A 22,380-nucleotide genomic window follows, 5' to 3' on the forward strand; every position below is an offset into this window, starting at 1 on the left:
CTTCATTGGCTCTAATTTACTGCTATACATATTTTAAAATATTTTAGTGGGATGTGCACAACATAAAACAGAGCCAAAGAGGAAAAGCTTAATTTCTGATCAACTTGCCTTGGAGTTGTTGAGTCAAAACAGTGATAAATTCCATCCAATATTCTTACTATCATGCTATTCTTAAAGAAAATTTATATGAAATTTTGGCATATGCCAGGTTTGGAGTCATATATGCTGTCAAAATGTTCATACATACCATCTAATGTTCAGTGCATGCTCTCATATTGAGGACATGCCTCACTGGTAAGTTACAAAGCCATTGTGTAATCACAGTCTGTGAGAGTTATTGGTATCATTATAGATGGCTTGAAAAGGCAAACAAGCGGGATTACTTACACAGTGGAAGGGTGTGCTCAAAGCACAGTGCTATGGAGCTCTAATTCCATTCTGCATAAATATATGCAGGACCTACAGCACAAAAATGATCACTGTTCTTCATCAGTCTATGACAATTTTCACTACCACACAAAATGCACTGTCCTAGTTACTTTTCCGTTCAGCTATTTTCCCTATCCAATCCAATCCTGAATACCAGCATGGATTCTGCTACAATCACTAATCGTGGCAGCATTATATTTCTCTGTTAAAGATCTTACTCCTATCCTTTGTCCTCAGTCTCTTAAATATAATAATTTAACAAAGGCCCTCTATTTCAAATCACAGAACTACTAACTCAGACCTGATATCATTTACCCTGCCCACCATTTCATTACTTTAAACACCTCTGTTATCTGTACTATAATCATAACCATTATAAGAGAGGAAAGGGAAAAGTTGCATATCTTTATTTTCTCATCCTATGCAGCAGCCTCATAAATTTGCTTTGTACACAGTTCCATCATTAATGTTCTTTGTGCAGTGCACAGAATACAATATCATCACTTTCTAAATGTTCTTTGTCTCCTGACTTTTAGGTGCTTAATTCTTGAGGAAAAAGACACAATGCCAGGAACATCAATAATTGTCACAGGGTATATTTTTTGAAATTAGCAATGTCACAGTATTGCAACGAATAGCAATTATAAATTCAAAGTATGTATCATAAGGTGGTGGCTTGGAACGGACCCAAGTGCAGGACACAGACACTGAAGTACTAGGGACAGGACTAGGAGATAGGGTGAGGGCTAAGACATGGACACGAAAACTGGGAACCCGGAACAGGACAGGACAAGAGAGCTAAGAGCCAGGGCTTGGACTCCGAGCCAGAGACTGGACAAGGACCTAGAACCTAGGTCTTGCCTCTTGCTTGGACTCCAGAACTAGTCAAGGACATGACTTGGCTGGCAGGCAGGACAAGGCTGGAGTCTTCAGGCTAGGGACTTGAGGCGAGGCTTGGGGGCCAGAGACTTGAGGCAAGGCTTGGGGCCAGAGACTTGAGGCGAGGCTTGAGGCCAGAGACTTGAGGCGAGGCTTGGGACCAGTGACTTGAGGCTTGGGGTCTTGAAGCTTGGCTTGGGCGAGGCTTGGTTAGAGGCTTGAGGCGATGCGAGGCTAAAGGCTTGGGGTCTTGAAGCTCTTCCTGGGCAAGGCACGGATCTCCACCTGACGGAGGCAAGGGTCAGGAAGGGACAGAACCCACCGCAGGGTAACGGCAGTCTGGCCTGGCTTACCCGGTGGAGGCAAGGGACAGGAAGGGACGTAGATACAAGGTGACTCCAAGACAAGACTTCAGGCGAGGCGAGGCTAGAGTTACCGGCAAGACAAGGCAAGGCTTCAGGCAGTGCAAGGCAAGACAAGAACTTTGGGCGAGACAAAGCAAAAGTTACTGGCAAGACAAGGCAAGGCTTCAGACGTGGAAACAGAAGGCAGGGGAAGGGATACAAGGAGTAAGGACAAGAACAATCCAGCAGCCACGCCCTGGTCTCTGGAGGTATTTATGCAGCCAGACCCAATGAGAATCAGCTGCCTCAATTAGTGCTCAAAAGGAACAGAAACAGAGTAGACAGGAAAACCTGGAGCAAGGGTCGATGGACCGGACCGTGAACCAGAATGCGGAATTCATGGACTGGACCATGACAGTATGTACATACACTAGCAATATTAACAGCAAGGAGATGCTGGGGGAAATGGTATTTCTTCAAAGGCAAAACAAGGTGAAAATATCTAAAGAAATCTATAGACAGCATAAAGGAAATTATCCTTTGTGAAATAAAACATTTTTATTGAATGGAAAATGCTCATATTTCAACAATTAATCAATAACTTGCCATATCCATTGCATAGTCTCTTTACTTACAAGTGGCCCCTGTTCTACCTCACCCTGCAAATAAAGAACAGCAAATACGTCAATGAAAAAAATAATTATTCTTTTTACAGAGAATATATTTTCTATTCCTCCACATTACAAAAAAATACACACACAAAAGCAAGAAGGAACCTGTGAACAAAATCACCTATTTTAGCAGCTAAAATGTACCACTTCAATTTCTGAAACCACAACTTCATTTGTAATGTTACTTTCCTAAAATCTTTAACAAGTCAATGAGACGTGTTCACTTTATTCACTAAACCACCAAACTTGGATCTCTTCAGCCTCCTTCTCCCCTCAAAATCTCACAATGACTCTGGCCATTGTCACTGACAATATTCTGGTTAAATGCAAAACTTTTCTCCCTGAGGCTAACCTTGAGTTTTAGTATCTTTGATCACTCCATTCCCTCCATGCTCTGCTACTTCTTAAGATAAATACACACCAATGTCAACTGCCAGTTGCAGTCCTGCTGGTTATGAAGATCTAAAAATCCACCAAAACATTTTTTTCATCTCCTATCTCCATAACCAGTTCCATTTGTCACAAGACCATGCCCTCAATCCTGTATTATTTATTATTAATGCACTTTTCTTGGAATATTGTCTATCAACAAGAGGGTTATGGTTTTTCATGTATACCAAAGACACTTAATATTACAACTGTACCACTATTGTGGAAGCAGCTCTTATGCTTGGTCATTATGGTGGTAATAGATTACCTGCATGGTATTAAATTATGGTTCATCAAATCCTATTTTCACCTTTACATCAGCAAACCTGAAGTAGTCCAGTTATGTGATTAATTGAGACTACAATGTCATCTTTTCTGATAGCTTGCAGATGTTAAACGTTACTCTCAGCTGAACATTGAAGTTCCACAGGGAATCAGGTTTCAATTTCAATGATTAATCATCGTACTAATCACTTGACTTCAACATTAAAATATTAGTCACACCCAGTTCTCCCTCTTTCCTAATATCTTAAATCACATCTTCATGATTTCATAACTCAACATTTCCAAATCTCTCTAAATCAGCCTTCCAAGCTGTTCGCTGCAACATTTCCAAAATTCTTATCACATCCCTAAGTGTTCCAATCACTCCAACTTCACTCATAATCCACTCAATAACAATTTTCAATGTACTTAGTTCAAGTTTCTTTACATTTACCAGTCCTTCCTTCAAACCACAACATCCTTACTCCAGAACAATCCTTGTGTGGCTTCACTTGAACTCCACGCTTTCAGCCCTATTATCAAGGACAATTATTAGATAAATCTTTAGTCCCTTATTTCAGCTTTAATCCCTACATTTCTCTCATAATTCACAACTACTTAAAAGACAACATAATCTTTTATCAACTATAACCTCTTGTTTATGTTCAGTGCCATTAAGCCTCGCTGCAGCCATCCAGCTGCCACATTCCCCTACCGTTGTCCCAATTCATGCAGTGCCCAGACTTACTTCCATAACTTTGCAAGACTAACTTTGCTATCAAAATTTAAATTGTCGCTATATTTCATTATATTAAGTGAAGTGCTACAGGTATAAAACTCATAACTTATCAAATATGATTATTCTCTCAAGCTGCACTTTACAGAAATATAGAATGCAGTTTTCTATTCAACATTTTTTTCCATAACAAATTCAATTCAATCCATTTAATGATTGTAAATATAATGACTTACGGGAGCTCCAGGAGGCCCAACTGGTCCAGGTTCACCCTATGAAACAAAATCTATATTAACTTATTTTACAAGAACACAAAGAGTTGATGTGTAAATTTAATCGTGGCCAGATCAAGATTACATCTAGACTGACAGTACTAAAAAAAAATAGCACTAATATTACTCCTGCAGATATTGAAATTGGCTTTTAATTCCATTATAAACCTAGGGAACAAATAAACCATGACTCAAAGTAAATGGAAAAGAGAACAGAATCCACACATTGTTTCTTTGCACACTTTTTATTACTTGGAGCTATTTACAGACTGTCTATTAAAGAAGAGATATGCTAAATCCTAATGATTAATTGGCTCTCCTGGATAGGAAGTCATTTTAAGTAGTGACCAGAAAACCTGTTTTATGTCCTACCTAGACCATAAAACTCTAAACTCAAAGGATGAGAGAGGAAGACAGAACAAGTGCTGTGCATATGTATCTATCTATCTATCTAAAGAAACCCATAACATGCTGACAGCAAATCTGCCAGTATGCATTGCCACTCAACACAGCATGGAATCCTATGGCTAAAGCACAAACTTGCTAAGATTATATTGGGGAAATATGATCAAAGCAAGGCAATTCCTAGTGTAAATCTGTGAGCCAATTCATTCCAATGGAGGTTTTATGTTTGAGGATAACAGGTAATCATTAGCTAATTATTTATTTTTAATTTTATTTTATCTGTTTAAACCGATAAGGTGATTTTTTAAACAAATAGCTTGAAAGACATTTTTAAAAGATTTTGTAAGCTTTTACAGGCAATCAGAAATACTAAAAAAGCCTTGACAGATGGCAAAAATGTGGTCATTGTGTTGCTATTTGGATAGTGTTTGTCGTAGTTCACCACATGAAACAATTAATTGTCATCTAGCCCTGCTGACACACAGACCTTGCCAGACTGGTCCAGAACAGAACAGTTTTACTGATCCAAATATGAATATCTGATTCTCTAACAAGAACTCCAAACAGCAATGAAACAACTCAAGTGACCTCATCACTGCATGCCTCAATATAAGGTGAGCCGCAGAGCTGCATGGGAGGAATGGTGTTGAGCAGGCCGGGACTGGCAGTGCAGCTGTCAACACCATCTTGTGGTACACTTCAGCCAGTAAGGCAGGCCGTGGCTGGACACTGGCAGCAATTAATTTAGGTGTTGATATGGCATCCAATCCTATAACTTCTCTTGTTATCTTCTATTCAAACAATTAGGAAGCTCCTGTTTTCCTCTCTTTTAGTGGCTTAAAGCTGACTTCAGTACAGAGCCATCTCAACTGTAAAAAGCTCAGTGGCTAATAGACACCATTAGACACAATGCCACAGATAAATCTCTGGGCTGGGTAGAACATCATTTCATTTCTGCCATCGTGCCAGGTTCCTGGCAGAACAGTACACAGTCCAACCAGATTTCTTCTTAAAGTTCAGACTCCCAACACAAGAGTATAACTCACACTTGGTGAGGTAGCAATGAACAGGTAGCAGCATACAGCAATATCTTTGTGTACTTTTGTAACAGCAATGCAAATCAAACATACTGCTGTAATATTACACAAACCCACAAAAAATAGACAAAATAGAAAGATCTTTGATTTTTGAACTTACCCTGGCAAATTAAAATGAGCAATTGGGAAAAGTTACTGTGTTTGCATCATTCTGCACAGTATACCACTTACTACATGTTTCAGAAGGGAGAAAGGCCAAGGATGGCAAGGTAAGGGAACCATGGATGACAAAAGAGGTTAGGAACTTATTAAAACAGCAAGAGGAAGCAGATGTAAGATTTAGGAAGTTAACATCAGATAGAGCCCATGAGGAATAAATACAGCATGATGGTGCTTGAGCAGTGCATTTGAAAAGGCCAAAATGGACCATAAAATATCCTTGGGAAGTAGGATTAAAGAGAATCCCAAGGCATTTTATACCTACATTAAAAAACAAGAGGATAACTAGAAAGAGGGTAAGACTGCTCAAGAATGTGTGCTTGGGGCCAGATAATGTGGGCAAGTTACTAAGTGTGTACTTTATATGGAGAAGGATACTGAGGATAGTGACAGCAAAGTGCTAGGACATCTTGAGATCAAGGAGATGGTGCTGGGTCTTTTGAAGGGCATTAAGGTGGATAATTCTCCAGGGCCTGACTGGACGTATCCAAGATTATTGAAAGGTCAATTATCCAAGGAAATTACAATGGCATGAGAAAGGAACTGGCCAAAGTTGACTGGAAAGGGACATTTGCAGGAAGGACAGCAGAACAGCAATGGCTGGAGTTTCTGCAAGAAATGAGGGAAGTGCAAGACAGATATATACCAAATAAGAAGACATTTTCAAAGGGAAGAAGGACACTACCATGGATGACAAGTGCGGTCAGAGCCAAAGTAAAAGCAAAAGAGAGGGCATACAAGGAAGCCAGAGCTAGTGGGAAGAGGAGGATTGGGAAGCTCTTAAAAACTTGCAGAAGGAATCTAAGAAAGTCATTAGGAAGGAAAAGATGAATTATGAAAGAAAGCTGGCGACTAATATCAAAGAAAATACTAAAAGCTTTTTTAAGTATATAAAGGGTAAAAGAAAGTCGAGGGTAAATACAAGACCAATACAAAATGACGCTGAAGATATTGTAATCAGAGATGCAGAAATGGCAGATGAACTGTATGCATATTTTGCATCAGTCTTCACAGTGGAAGAAGTCTACAGTATACCGGACATTCAAGAGTGTCAGGAAAGTGAAGTTTGTACAGTGAAAATTATGACTGAGAATGTGCTCAGGAAGCTTAATGGTCTGAGGGTGGATAAATCCCCTGGACCTGATGGAATGCACCCTCGAGATCTGAAGGAAGTAGCTGGAGAGATTGCGGAGGCATTAACGATGATCCTTCAAGAATCGATAGATTCTGGCATTGTACTGAAAAATTGCAAATGTTACTCCACTATTTAAGAAGGGTGGGAGGCAGCAGAATGGAAACTATAGACCTGTTAGCCTGACATCAGTGGTTGGGAAGTTGTTGGAATCGATGGTTAGGGATGAGATTATGGAGTACCTGGAGGAACCAGACAAGATAGGCCAAAGCCAGCATGGTTTCCTGAAAAGAAAATCCTGCCTGACAAACCTACTGCAATTCTTTGAGGAAATTACAAGCAGGGTAGACAAAGGAGATGCAGTAGATGTGGTGTACTTGGATTTTCAGAAGGCCTTTGACAAGGTGCTGCACATGAGGCTGCAGAACAAGATAAGAGCCCATGGAATTACAGGGATGTTACTAGCATGGGTGGAGCATTGGCTGGTCAGCAGAAAACAGAGAGTGGGAATAAAGGGATCCTATTCTGGTTGGCTGCCGGTTACCGGTGGAGTTCCACAGGGGTCAGTGTTGGGACCACTGCTTTTTACGATGTATGTCAATGCTTTGGACTATGGTATTAAAGGATTTGTGGCTATATTTGCTGATGATACAAAGATAGGTGGATGAGCGTGTAGTTTTGAGGAAACAGAGAGCCTGCAGACAGAGATAGTTTAGGGGAATGGGCAAAGAAGTGGTAAATAAAATACAATGTTGGAAAGTGTATGGTCATGCACTTTGGTGGAAGAAATAAATGGACAGACTACTATTTAGATGGGGAGAGAATTTGAAATGCGGAGATGCAATGGGACTTGGGAGCCCTTGTGCAAGTTATCCTAAAGGCTAACCTCCAGGTTGAGTCGGTTGTGAAGAAGGTGAATGCAATGTTGACATTCATTTCTAGAGGTATAGAATATAAGAGCAGAGATGTGTTGTTGAGGCTCTATAAGGCACTCGTGAGACCACACTTGGAGTATTGTGTGCAGTTTTGGGCTCCTTGTTTTAGAAAGGATATATTGACATTGGAGAGGATTCAGAGAAGATTCACAAGAATGGTTCCAGGAATGAAAGAGTTACCGTGTGAGGAATGTCTGGCAGCTCTTGGGCTGTATTCTCTGGAGTTCAGGAGAATGAGGGGGGATCTCATAGAAACATTCCAAATGTTAAAAGGCCTGAACAGATTACATATGGCAAAGTTATTTCCCATGGTAGGGGATTCCAGGACAAGAGGGCATGACTTCAGGATTGACAGACATCCATTTAGAACTGAGATGCAGAGAACTTACTTTAGTCAGAGAGTAGTAAATCTGTGGAATTTGTTGCCACGAGTGGCCGTGGAGGCCAAGTCATTGGGTGTATTTAAGGCAGAGATAGATAGGTTCTTGATTAGCCAGGGCATCAAAGAGTATGGGGTAAAGGCAGGGGAGAGGGGATGACTGGAAGAATAGGATCAGCCCATGATGGAATGGTGGACCAGACTGATGGGCCGAATGTCCTACTTCTGCTCCTGTATTTTATGGTCTTATGGTCTTATGAAAGAGGCAAGAGAGAGGATTGATGGCATTTTGACAAAGCTCTTTATATCCTCACTAGCAACAGGCAAGAGTAGCCAATATTTTTCCCTTTTCTAAGAAGGGAATTAGAGATAATTTTAAGTGCTAGACCAGTGAACCCTACTTCAATGATAGGGAAGCTAATGAAGAGGATTCTTCATTAGTTTAGGACTTGTGCACCTTTAGAAATATGTGAACTGATTAGGGACAGTCAACATGGCCTTGTGCAGGGCAAGCAATGTCTTACAAACTTGACCTTTTTGAGAAGATAACAAAGGTGATTAATCAGGGTATGGTAGTGGATGTTGTCTACATATACTTTAGTAAAGCTTTTGACAAGGTCAGCTGATCTAGAAGATTAAGATTTATGGGATCTATGACAGCTTGGTAATTTAGTTATTCAAATTTGCTTACCCATAGAAGACAGAGGGTCGTGGTGGAAGTGTTTTATTCTAGCTGGAAGTCTGTGAGCAGTGGTGTTCTGCAGGGATTAGTGCTGGGGCTTTGTTATTTATGATGTAAACATGAATGACTTGGATGAAAATATCAATGGATGAGTTGGTAAATTTGCAGTTGACATAAAAATAGGTGGAACTGTGAATAGTGCAAAGGGCTATCCAAGGATACTGCAAGATAGAGATCAGTTACAGTTATTGTTGGATAAATGATAGATGCAGTTTAATCCAAGAAAATGCATCTCATGTTATGAGATGATCTTTCTCAACCATCAGACAGTACATTACAAATTCCATCCTCTCTCTCTCTGAAAAAAAATCCACTCAAATCCCAATAAACCTCCAACTTTTCTCCTTAAACCTATGTTCTTATCTCATATATGGGAAAAAGATTCTTCCCACTTATGTTTTAATTTACTCCACCAGTGTCACTTATTTGCCACCTGGAGCATTTTCCACTACATATTTCTCATTGGGAGCAAAGGAATGTGAATTTATTCATGACTTATTTTGGCCTTAGAAAGGTTTAAATATTTGGTCCTACATTTGTATTCGACCATAAGACCATAAGACAAAGGAGCTGAAGTCAGCCATTCGGCCCATCAAGCCTGCTCCGCCACTTTATCATGAGCTGATCCATTCTCCCGTTTAGTCCCACTCCCCCGCCTTCTCAACGTAACCTTTGGTGCCCTGGCTACTCAGATACCTATCAATCTTTGCCTTAAATACACCCAATGACTTGGCCTCCTCTGCCGCCCGTGGCAACAAATTCCATAGATTCACCACCCTCTGGCTAAAAAAATTTCTTCGCATCTCTGTTCTGAATGGGCACCCTTCAATCCTTAAGTCATGCCCTCTCGTACTAGACTCCCCCATCATGGGAAACAACTTTGCCACATCCACTCTGTCCATGCCTTTCAACATTCGAAATGTTTCTGTAAGGTCCCCCCCAATTCTTCTAAACTCCAAGGAATACAGTCCAAGAGCGGACAAACGTTCCTCATATGTTAACCCTCTCATTTCCAGAATCATTCTGGTGAATCTTCTCAGTACCCTCTCCAACATCAGCACATCCTTTCTTAAATAAGGAGCCCAAAACTGCCCACAGTACTCCAAGTGAGGTCTTATCAGTGCCTTATACAGCCTCAACATCATATCCCTGCTCCTATACTCTATTCCTCTAGAAATGAATGCCAACATTGCATTTGCCTTCTTCACCACCGACTCAACCTGGAGTTTAACCTTAAGGGTATCCTGCACGAGGACTCCCAAGTCCTCTGGCATCTCAGAACTTTGAATTCTCTCCCCATTTAAATAATAGTCTGCCCGTTTATTTCTTCTGCCAACGTGCATAACCATACACTTTCCAACATTGTATTTCATTTGCCACTTCTTTGCCCATTCTTCCAATCTATCCAAGTCTCTCTGCAGACTCTCTATTTCCTCAGCACTACCAGCCCCTCCACCTATCTTTATATCATCAGCAAACTTAGCCACAAAGCCATCTATTCCATAATCCAAATCATTGATGTACAACATAAAAAGAAGCGGGCCCCACATGGACCCCTGTGGGTTGTATTATAGTACCTAAATAGGTACTTGCTTATTAAATGTCAGCTCCTCACATCTCTGTCATTTTACTCTGTAAATGCACAATAAAGATGATTTCCTAATATATAAGGTTGCAGACTTTACCTTTGTTCCAGGTTGCCCAGGTGGCCCTGGAGACCCCTGTTGTCCTGTTGCTCCCTGTATAAGTGCAAAAACATCAAAGCAGTGTTAGCACATTCCTGTGAGATTTACTCTTAGGTGAAAGTTTAGATGTTATTTAACCACAGCAGGCAATTTTACTACACATAGAAGAAAGTTATTAATATAGTATCTCAAGACTGAGCAAGCTGTTTGTTTCTTTTTCCTGTGGTGTTACGATATTGTTTTAAAACTGTAGTCTGAATTTTCACCCCAAATTTAATGTTAAAATTCTTATCTGTGAGTTTAAATCCCTCCATGCTCTTGTTCTTTCCTACCTCTGTAACTACTTCCAGGCCTTCAAGAATCCTACGTGTCTGTGGTCCTCCAGTTTTTAATTGCCCCATCTTATTTTTATATCATTGGCCCCTCTATTCATCTACAATGATACTTGTAAAGTTTGAGTATACTTTTTTTAAGAAACACGTTTCAGCAGTAACAGATAGTCACAAGAGAAAGAGAAGGAAGGTAGGCCAGAGTTATGGGGTAAATACATTTTCAATACAGAGTGGCCCATGGGTAACCAATCTTCCTGACAGGAGGCCCAGTCTAGTACCATTCTGAGATGCAGCTCTGGGGAACTTTCTGGAGAAAGCAAATAACATCTTGCAACAAGGTACAGTTATATCAGATAAGGTCTATTTCCTCTAAACCTTCCCCAGAGCTGAATTAAGTCACATATCATTTTCCCATTTCCTAGGTCCAGTGGATCAATTTAGTTAGATGTGTACTACAGGATGGAGTTAACAGGTCAGCACAGGGTTCCAGACATACACCTACCAGTCATCCATAATGTTCAGAGCAACAGCTTCTCGTAACATTAGAAGATGCTACATAAATTCCCAGGGGGTGGCACAGAGCCCTGAACATAATGAAATTTGACTTTTGTATCAGCCCAGTGTCACAATGCAAACAGTACGATAATCCATCAGAAGCAGACTCTCCATCCCGATACCACAATCTGCCCTCGTTCTTATTTCTGCCACCAATAATATCCCTTTCCAATCGCTCTCTCCTCCTGTCATCTAATCTGTTCATTCCCTTCCCCTTCCCAACCATAAGGCTATCCTCTTTCCCCAATGGCTACAAATATGGTCTCACCAAAGCCATAATTATAAGTAAGGCAACTTTACTCCTATACTCAAATTCTATTGCAATAAAGGCCAACATGTCACTTGTGCTCCAATTGCCTGCTGCACTTGCATGTTAGTTTTCAGTGACGTATATACAAGAGCATCCATGTCCCTTTGAGCATCAGCATTTTCCACCTCGATACTTTAAAAATATGCTGACTTCTGTCTTTCAAACACCCTATCATAGATACAGCAATAGTGCAGCAATTGATGGTAAGATCTTTGTTTTTCCTGCAAAGCTGATATGTCAGTGCTATCATCTGTTGCCATCAAGGCTTTGGATCCTAGATTTAGAAGAGGCTTTCAGTCATGTCAGTCTAGCAATGTGTCTTTCAGCATCTTACTCAGAATGTTGATGTGCATGCACTTGAGAAGAGGGAGCAGCTCTGTAGAGTATGATTCTCTCTTGGGGTGACAAGAGCATTTCTAATCTTAATAATGCCCATACTGATACCTATCATCACAGGTAGCCCAGATTGCCAGCAAGATGGCAAGGAAAGAAAACAGGAGGTGAAGGCCGAGGAGGTTCCTGCACTCCAATCATCCAAAGCTTGGCTGCTTTCACCAAATGTGTTTTTGTCATTGTAGTAAGACAGATAACATTCCCGGAAAATATAAACTGAGAAATCCAGCAGGATGGATAGCCAATGATTGAAAGATTTTTCCCACTGTTAAATATACTCATTAGGTTCCTTCTTGTTTTTCTCATTTGTAATGCAATGGTTAGCAACAAAAGGATGGTGACATGGGAACTTACTCACTACAGGAGGATCTGACTTCCTTTGCTCTTGATCACTCTAGGGCTGTGTCAACAGGGTGGGGGATGTCAGCATTTATTGATAACCCCTTCCAGGCACTAAAATTGTCAAGAAGGCATCCTCTTGATTCAATGGCCAAGGAATTCCCCGGTATTGATAAGTAAAACAAAAGAGTTGGTCATTGATTTCAGGAAAGGGGGCAGTGAATGTGCTCCTGTTTACATCAATGGTGCTGAGGGTGAGAGGGTTAAGAGCTTTAAGTTAGAAGAAGTAAACATCACCGATAGCTTATCCTGGTCCAGCCAAGTAGCAGCATGACCAAGAAAGCTTACCAGTGCCTTCACTTCTTCAGGAATTACAAAAAATGACATTTCCTTGTTGACCCTTATCAATTTTTATAGATTCACTGTGGTAAGCTTCCAATCCAGATACATCATGGCTTGTATGTTTTAGTTGAGCAGCCAGGATAATCAAAGGCCCCTCCCACCCCTGACATTCTCACTTTTCCCACCTCCCAGTGGGCAGAAGATACAAAAGCCTGAATACAGGTACCACCAGGCTTGAGAGGAGATTTTATCCCAGTCTTATAAGACTACCGAATGGACTTGTACAATAAAAGGGACTCTTGATTTCACAATCTACCTCATTATGGTCTTGCATCTTATTGTCTGTCTGGGTTTTCTCTATAACATTTTACACTGCATTCTTTTATTGCTTTTCCTTTGTACTACTTTGATGTACTGTTGATGTGATGAAGTGATCTGTATGGATGGCATGCAATGGAAAACTTTTCACTGTACCTCTGTCCGTGTGACAATAATAAATTGTTACCAATTAGGAGGGCAGCTCCACCAAGTATTAGATCAATTGCATGAGCATTGGGATAAATGTTTTCTAATTAGGATTATGCTTGACTTAGAGTCCATATTGCAGGTATTAGAGACCAAACATTGCTGCCTTTGACCTTCTATCTAATAGAGTTTAAATCTAATAGAACTCTGGATCTCCCAGAATACCTCAGTATTGGCATTGCACTTTATTTGTCTGGCTGCACTGCACTTTCTCTGTAATTGCAACACTATATTCTGCTTTCTGTTATTTTTCTCTTTGTGCTACCTCAAAGTACTTCAGTATGGAATCTTAATCTGGTTGACGTGCAAAGGAAAGCTTTGTATTATACATGTGGGCAATCTGATCAGCATGGACTGGTTGGGCTGAAGAACCTGGATCCATGCTGTATTGATAAATGACTCTATGTAACAATAATAAACCAATTACCATTTTATTGGCAGTCACATGATATTTCCAAGAGCTTAATTTTTTGGGCCATGGTATGTATGTGGATCAATGTCTAGGATTTCAAGGTGGAATGAATAAGAAGCACATAAGTGTGTCATCAACTTTTCAAGTGTCATGCAGGCTGAAAATTTTATTGTAACATCAAATATTGTTGTCTACATTTCTCTTAAGGTAGGCAACAACCTTTAATGTATTATTAGGCTCAATGTCGGCTCTTAATAGGGAAAGGGATATCATGGAATCACCAGGAATTAATGAATAATATTCAGAATGGTGACTAAATAATCCAGGAGCAATTGTTTTTGAAATAAAGTTATGTTATTTTCATTCTTTGAATACTTATTTATTTTATTTGAAAACATGGGGGGGAAAGGATTGGATTAAAGGAGGGAGACTAGAGGTCATATTATAAGTAAAACATCCAATCAAGGTTACCAGAGGAATCCAATGATTAGAGTTCTCTCCCCTAGGTCTCTTCATTTACAATTTCATGTAAGGAGCCTGGGCAGTTCTATTGCCTTTTTTTAAAAATTGGGTCTCTTACTTAATGCTAAAATACAGAAACTAATAACAAATCATTAACTTCCAGGTTGAAAAACTAATCAGTCTTTGGGACAAAGCAGGCAGTTTTGGAACAGCTGGTCAACACAAGCAGCGCCCATGATTTGCAATGAAATATAAGTGCTGCAGAGACAACAATCGAAGTCTACCTTTGACCTTTTTATGATGTAGATCTCAACTCAGTTCAACTAGGTGCATTCCTGAAATTCATCACACGACCTCCCTCTTACAACCAGCCTCTTTACACTGTGCCCTTTGATAGCCCAATAACATCTACGCCTTCTTGGAGTTCCACCTTGCCTCCTGTATCTGGGAACCCCATAAGTATGTGTATACTCATGGATCCCTTACATACGCATATCCAACATTATAACAGATAAAAGTGGTTAATATGTATTTTAAAATGGACTAAACCTATGATTTTTCTTCAAGATTTTGATTGGGGTCATCTACTGTATCCAGTTCTCCTGGAGTAGCCTTCTCTACATCAGAGATTCCCAACATAGATTGAGGAATGGCTTTGATAAGCTCCTTCGCTCCATCCACCACAAAAGGCAGGTTTTCCCAGTGCCACACATTTTAATTCTACTTCTCATTCCCATTCTGATATGTCAGTCCATGGCCACCTCTAGTGCCATGGTGAGGCCACTCTCAGGTTGGAAGTTCCCCTCTCACCCCTTCTCTTCTCCTCATCTGCCCATGACCTCCCTTTGATTCCCCTCCTCCCCTTTCTCTCATGGTCTACTGAACTCTCCTATTGGATTCCTTCTTCTTCAACACTTTACCTCTTCCCCTTCCAGTTTCTCACTTCATTCCCCTCTCCCACCCACCTCACCTGGTCTCACCTATCACCTTCCTGCTCGTACTCCTTCCCCTCCCCCACATTCTTAAGCTGGCTTCTTCTCCCGTCCTCTCCTGAACCGTTGAAGGGTGTGGAGCGAATCTCCTCCTTTTATTCTTCTCCATAGATGCTGCTTGACCTGCCGAGTTCCTCCAGCATTTTACGTCTGTTCCACTGGATTTTGATAAACTCAAGAATTTTTCCCCTATCCCCCTACCAAACGCCTGATCAGAGGAACTAACTGACCCTTTCTGACAGTTGGACCCATACTGGCTGATTTACGATTAAAACTACAAATTTTAAGACACACGGCAGCTGTTGATATTAATACAGCGAGGGCATTGCATTCTTTCCGTCTGCTCAGCTCAGGCTCCTTCTATACCTGTGCACAATAACGGTCTTGTTTAAAGCGGAAACCTGGAATTCGCCGCCCTCACCCCGCTGCTGGGTTTTTGCAGCAAGGTCACCAAAGTAATTTCACTGACTGAACGCTGCATTAGACAAGGTGAGGGGACAGAGTGACGGTGAGCGCATTTTCTACGAGCCCCGTTTCTTAATTCGGAAGATTTTCTGTTTAGTTGCGCGGCACGGGATTTACTCCAAGTCAGCTTCCTACTTACATCTTTCCCTGGCTTTCCCATCGATCCAGGTGCGCCACTCGGACCTGTGTCACCTTTTGGACCCTGGACGGAATTCAAATCGAGAAAGATATTTAATCGATAATAATGTTTTTATATAAATGATACTATCAGAGGAAAGAAGCACTCACCGGTGGACCCGGGGGACCGTCCGGACCTCGAGGGCCCTGTAGGTAAATCACAAAAGTTTTTAAAATGTCATTAAAACAGATTAAATTGTTCCAATGACATGGGTAAAAAAAAAGCGGAACATGTGACCGAGCTGATGCGGGAGTGTGCAGGGTGTGGAGTTGAAACAATGTGAATGCACGATGTCCATGTTGGAGTTAGAGAGCTCCCAGCCGCTTTGGATCTACAATGCTACTAAGGCTGGCATGGAAAGGATTGTGCGGAATACAGGCTTCCTTCAACATAGCTGCGGTCTTTCGTTTGTATTTTGTAACGTTGATGTGGAAAAGCGGGGTTCAATGGGCTGGGGAACGGAAGGGGAGAGCGGGAGTAAAGATCACTGGTGTTGATCCAAAGACTTACATCGATTCCATCCACTCCCGGGACTCCAGGTGGACCTGTATCATCTGGTATATCCTGCGGTTCAAAGTCATTAAAACAAAATTTATTAACTTTAAAAGGTGTTCACATCGGCGTTTTAGAAGTTTATAGTCGTTTAAATACTATGTATCTACTGAATTATAAGTGCTTCAATGAGAAGTATTTATTATTGTTCTTTGTGAAGGATAATATTATAGCGGAACCTCCGCCAGACAACAAAACACTGGACCTAATTACCCCAAGATTTCATTTATTGCCTCCAAACGAAATTCTCAAGCACTTATTTACTGTTGTTTCGACTCTTAATGCAGCTCCAAAAGCTGTGAACGTGTAAATTAACGCCAATTTAAGTATTTCCCCGTTGCTATAGAAAAATCCATCTTGAACAACAAACTAAATGAAAGATAGGTATCCCCAGTAACAAAAACAGGTTTTAACACTACAGCACCAAAACAAAATCCTTATCGTTCATCCTTTCTTCTCCTGTCCAGACAACATTCCTGGACATCCATACAGTCAGCACAGCAGACGATACATAGTTCCGCACTCACAGGACAGAGATTGCCAATATCTCTGTCCGTTCTGTTCATCCAGGCTCCTGTATCTCAATCAGCACATTAGAAAAGTCCGCCAACGAGATTTCTTCGTTCGAAGTTTCACTCTTTGTTTTCAGTAAAACGTATATGAATGGTAGTTTGCTGGTTGAGTTAGATAACGATCTGTGAAGTTCGCAGATATTTTTTGCAGTAGGTTCCCTGAGGCTACGATATTACTTCATTGGCCCTTTGAATACAGCGATTCTTGCAAATTCAAACATTAGCCAATCTGACAACAACTAAGTGAAACCCAGCACATTTAAAACTTTTCCACGGTGTTAATGCGTTCGTAAATAATTTTAGCTGAAATAATTGTGGTTCAAAATAATGAGTGTGCAAATAGCAACTCGCTTAGCTGAGATAAAGATCGGCTAATCTCAAAAGAAATAAACGGCAAAGTTCAAATGAATATCCATTTACCTGAGTTAAACCGAGGCGCACTATTTGTAGAAAAATCACTAGGAATAAGAATCCGGATTGCCTGCAAGTGCTTGCCATGGTAACCCAATAACCAGGCCGATTGCCTCTATCCTCTCCCTCCTCTGATTTGAATATTAGGCCTCCAGGAAAATGTTCCCTCGCCGATCCCCTTCTAAAATATGTGCATAGCAATGAGTTTTCATGTTTATTAAAATCTTGCTGTCAGACTATGTGATTGGAGGACCTGGCAGTCTTTGGGAGGAGTCGTCCTGCTATATATACAGTACATGCTACCATTCTATATTTTAAGTAAACTTTATAGATTTCTAATCTTGCTGTTTATTGATTTTTTTTAAGTACACATTCTTTAACAAATAAGATGATATGATTAAGGAATATGTTACCAAAAGAACCTACATCTTTATAATAAATAGAAAGTTTGAGAATATATATGTTCATGCCGAATTTCAAACAGGAAGCTGGAAATTCGAGCAAGATTCGTGTTACAGTCTCTGAGGTTGAGAGATCATCAACTGAAGCTTGAACAATGAGTGGCAAAAGGAAACCACAGGTTTATCAGAACTTAATATACAGTATAACAATATAAACCAAACAAACATAGGTCAAGATTTCTCATTATCTTGAATATTTTTCAAAACAATTGCTGGATGTATATGTTACAAGTTTTTTATCTTTAAATATAAAACCGGAATAACGTCACAGCAGGAAACAGACCTCCATTGTGCTTTGTGATGGATAGTATATGTCAAGGTGTATTTCACTAAGCAAATACAGCCTTCAATTTTAGCAAATGATAACGTTTGTAAAAATTTAAGCAACTTTCTATTAGATATTTTCCACATATTTGAAACTGAATAGTCTTGGATTTTATATTACCTGTACAGTGAAAATACTTAAATAAAACAGTTCAAAAGAAGTGAGATCATAAATCTCACAGCACATTTGTCTTTAATCAAACTGTATAAAATAAATCATAAATGATACTACATATTAACATTGGATAGCCCATTGTTCCTCTGAGACTCCATAAGCATGTCCATTTATCTACTCTTACCACGTCTACAGTTTTCTCCCAAATTTTCTAGCCAATTCTTACCTGATTCCCTAAACTAAAGTTTAGAATTCAAGTGACTGAAAACATTAGCAAACATTTTATGATTTTAACAAATGATACTTTAACACGAAGCTGCAGAATTTCCATTAACCAAGTCATGTGAATACAAGATGCATTTGTTAGTGCCTCTTGTGTGCCTGCGAGATATCACACCACCTTGAAGGAAAATGACTTTAAAAACTATCTGTCTCCAAATATTGACATTGCTGTTGCACTCAAATATCCTTATATCTATCAACTATAGTTTGATCAAAGGGGAAGTAGGCAGCAGTTGGTCATGGGGTACTGCATGGATCAGTGTTGGAGTCTCAACAGTTCACAATATACATCAATGACTTGCTAGCAACATTTAACTGAATGAGATTGTGAGTTGTGAGGAGAATGCAAAAGTCTACAAAGCAACTAGGACAGGTTGAGTGTTCAAACTACAAAAAGTCAACACGAATAGTTGTGGTGCATAACGTGTTAAATCTCACCAACCAGAAAAGACAAAACGGACCCACAAGTTAAAATCCTAAACAGGAGCAGGCCAACTTTGACGGCATTAGGTCAACTGGGTGACTCTGTTTAAGACAAAGGAACAGTTGGTAGGGGGAGGCTTTTAAAAGGGTCAAATCAAGTGTCCATGTGCAGCATGTTACTGCTCAGGTGAACGGTTGACATACCAAACTCAGTGAACCCAAGCTAACAAGAGATATTGAGGCTCAGGTCAGGATAAAGAAGGAAGCATACATCATTTTTAGGCAGCTGGGTACAAATGAAACCCTTGTCAAATATAATTTGCTTAAGAGTCAGCCTGGTAGGCAACTACAGAGTATGAGATGCATTTGACAGGCAGGTTTAAAGATACTTAAAGAGCTTCTTCATTTCTACTGACAGTAAAAAGGTGACTAGGGAGAAACAAGATCCTCTGAAAAAACATCAGTGCTGTGTGTAGAGTCGTAGGAAATGGCTGAGATTTTTAATGTCAATTTCTCCTCAGTGTTTACAAAAGGAGAATATCACAGATGCCTAAGAAGTTATTACCAAGTAGTGAAGTCTTGGAATATATGCCTATTATGCAGAAAGAGATTACTGCAGCTTTGAAGTGCATTGAGGTGGACAAATTCTTGGTGCTTGGCCAAGTGCACTACTGGACCTTATAGGAAGCCAGGGGGAAAAACTGCTAAGGTCCTTATAGAGAATTGCCTTCATTGTTAGTTACTGGTGAAGTTGCAGAATATTGAAGAGTGACTAATGTTGTTCTGTTGTTCAAGATGGGTAGCAAGCCAGGGAACTTCAGGCCAGTAAGCTTGAATTCATTTGTAGGAAAGTTACTGAAGGGAATTCTGAGAGACAGGATCTACCAACATTTGAACAGTCAAGACCTGATCAGGATTAGTAGGCATGACTTTAAATACGGGAGGTCATAGAAACATAGAAAGGCTACAGCACAATACAGGCCCTTCAGCCCACAAAGTTGTGCCGCACATGTCCTTACCTTAGAATTTACCTGGGGTTACCCATAGCCCTCTATTTTTCTAAGCTCCATACACTTAACCAGAAGTCCCTTACATGACTCTATCGTATCCGCCTCCACCACCATCGCCGGCAGTCCATTCCACGCATTCACCACTCTCTGCGTAAAAAACTTATCCCTGACATCTCCCCTGTACCTACTCACAAGTACCTTAAAACTGTGCCCTCTCATGTTAGACATTTCAGCCCTGGGAAAAAGCTGCTGACCATCCATACGATCAATGCCTCTCATCATCTTATACACCTCTATCAGGACACCTCTCATCCTCCCATCCTCCGTTGCTCCAAGGGGAAAAGGCCGTGTTCATTCAACCTATTCTCATGAGGCATGCCCTCCAAACCAGGTAACATTCTTGTAAATCTCCTCTGCACCCTTTCTATGGTTTCCATTTCCTTCCTGTAGTGAGGCGATCAGAAGTGAGCACAGTATTCCAAGTCGGGTCTGACCAGGGTCCTATATAGATGCAACATTAGCTCTCGGCTACTAAACTCAATCCCACGATTGATGAAGGCCAATGCACTGTACGCCTTCTTAAACACAGAGTCAACATGTGCAGCAGCTTTGAGTGTCCTATGGACTCAGACCCCAAGATCCCTCTGATCCTCCACACTGTCAAGAGTCTTACCATTAATACTATATTCTGCCATCCTATTTGACCTACCAAAATGAACCACCTCACACATGAACTCCACCTGCAATTTTTCAGCCCAGATTTGCATCCTATCAGTGTCCCACTTTAACCTCTGACAGCCCTCCATACTATCCACAACACCTCCAACCTTTGTGTCATCAACAGATTTACTAACTCAGCCCTCCACTTCCTCATCCAGGTCATTTATAAAAATCATGAAGAGTAGGGATCCCAGAACAGATCCCCAAGGCACACCGTCATCAGCCACCATGTAGAATATGACCCATCTACAACCACTCTTTGTCTTCTGTGGGCAAGTCAATTCTGGATCCACAGAGCAATGTCTCCCTGGATTCCATGCCTCCTTACTTTCTCAATAAGCCTTGCATGGGGTACCTTATCAAATGCCTTGCTGAAATCCATATAGACTACATCTACTGCCCTACCTTCATCAATGTGTTTAGTCACATCCTCAAAAAATTCAATCAGGTTCGTAAGGCACGACCTGCCTTTGACAAAGCCATCCTAATAATATTATATGTCTCCAAATATTCTGCCTCTCAGGATCTTCTCCATCAACTTACCAACCACTGAAGTAAGACTCACTGGTCTATAATTTCTTGGGCTATCTCTACTCCCTTTCTTGAATAAGGGAACAACATCCACAACCCTCCAAACCTCCAGAACCTCTCCCAACCCAATTGATGATGCAAAGATCATCGCCAGAGGTTCAGCAATCTCCACCCTTGCCTTCCACAGTAGCCTGGGGTACATCTCGTCCGGTCCCAACTTGATGCTTTCCAAAAGCACCAGCACAGCCTCTTTCTTAATACCTACATGCTCAAGCCCGCTGCAAGTCATCCCTACAATCGCCAAGATCTTTCTCTGTAGTGAATACTGAAGCAGAGTATTAACTAAGTACCTCTGCTATCTCCTCCAGTTCCATACACACTTTTCCACTGTCACACTTGATTGGTCCTATTCTCTCATGTCTTATCCCCTTGCTCTTCATATACTTGTAGAATGCCTTGGGGTTTTCCTTAATCCTGTCTGACAAGTGCTTCTCATGGCCCCTTCTGACTCTCCTAATTTCCTTCTTAAGCTCCTTCCTGTTAGCCTTATAATCTTCTAGGTCTCTATTATTACCCAATTTTTTGAACCATTGTAAGCTTTTCTTTTCCTCTTGACTAGATTTACAACAGCCTTTGTACACCAAGGTTCCTGTACCCTACGATCCTTTCCCTGTCTCATTGCAACATACCTATGCAAAACTCCACGCAAATATCCCCTGAATATTTGCCACATTTCTGCCGTACATTTCCCTGAGAACATCTGTCCCCAATTTATGCTTCCAATTCCTGCCTGATATCCTCATATTTCCCCTTATTCCAATTAAATGCTTTCCTAACTTGTCTGTTCCTGTCCCTCTCCAATGCTATGGTAAAAGAGGCCAACCGCCTCTTCCACAGTCTCTTCAGTTTGGTTCCCACCCCCCAGCAATTCTAGTTTAAACTCTCCCCAATAGCCTTAGCAAACTTCCTCACCAGGATATTGGTCCCCCTTGGATTCAAGTGCAACCTGTCCTTTTTAGACAGGTCACGCCTGCCCCAAAAGAGGTCCCAATGATCCAGAAGTCTGAATTCCTGTCCCCTGCTCCAATCGCTCAGCCATGCACTTATCCTCCACCT

The 22,380-nt window shown here is 40.8% G+C and overlaps 1 protein-coding gene across 1 annotated transcript in view; it reads right to left on the minus strand.

Annotated features, from left to right (window-relative positions):
* Window positions 1-22,380, minus strand: part of LOC134357369 (collagen alpha-1(IX) chain-like) — a 46,366-nt gene that overhangs the window by 23,194 nt on the left and 792 nt on the right. The window contains exons 2-7 of the mRNA XM_063068865.1: window positions 16,374-16,427; window positions 15,974-16,009; window positions 15,825-15,887; window positions 10,559-10,612; window positions 3,989-4,024; window positions 2,288-2,311 (exon numbers count right to left, since the gene is read on the minus strand). Coding sequence (XP_062924935.1) covers window positions 2,288-2,311; window positions 3,989-4,024; window positions 10,559-10,612; window positions 15,825-15,887; window positions 15,974-16,009; window positions 16,374-16,427 — 267 coding nt within the window. The remainder of the gene's footprint in view (window positions 1-2,287; window positions 2,312-3,988; window positions 4,025-10,558; window positions 10,613-15,824; window positions 15,888-15,973; window positions 16,010-16,373; window positions 16,428-22,380) is intronic.

This window comes from Mobula hypostoma, chromosome 2 (assembly GCF_963921235.1).
Source record: "Mobula hypostoma chromosome 2, sMobHyp1.1, whole genome shotgun sequence".
NCBI lineage: Eukaryota > Metazoa > Chordata > Chondrichthyes > Myliobatiformes > Myliobatidae > Mobula > Mobula hypostoma.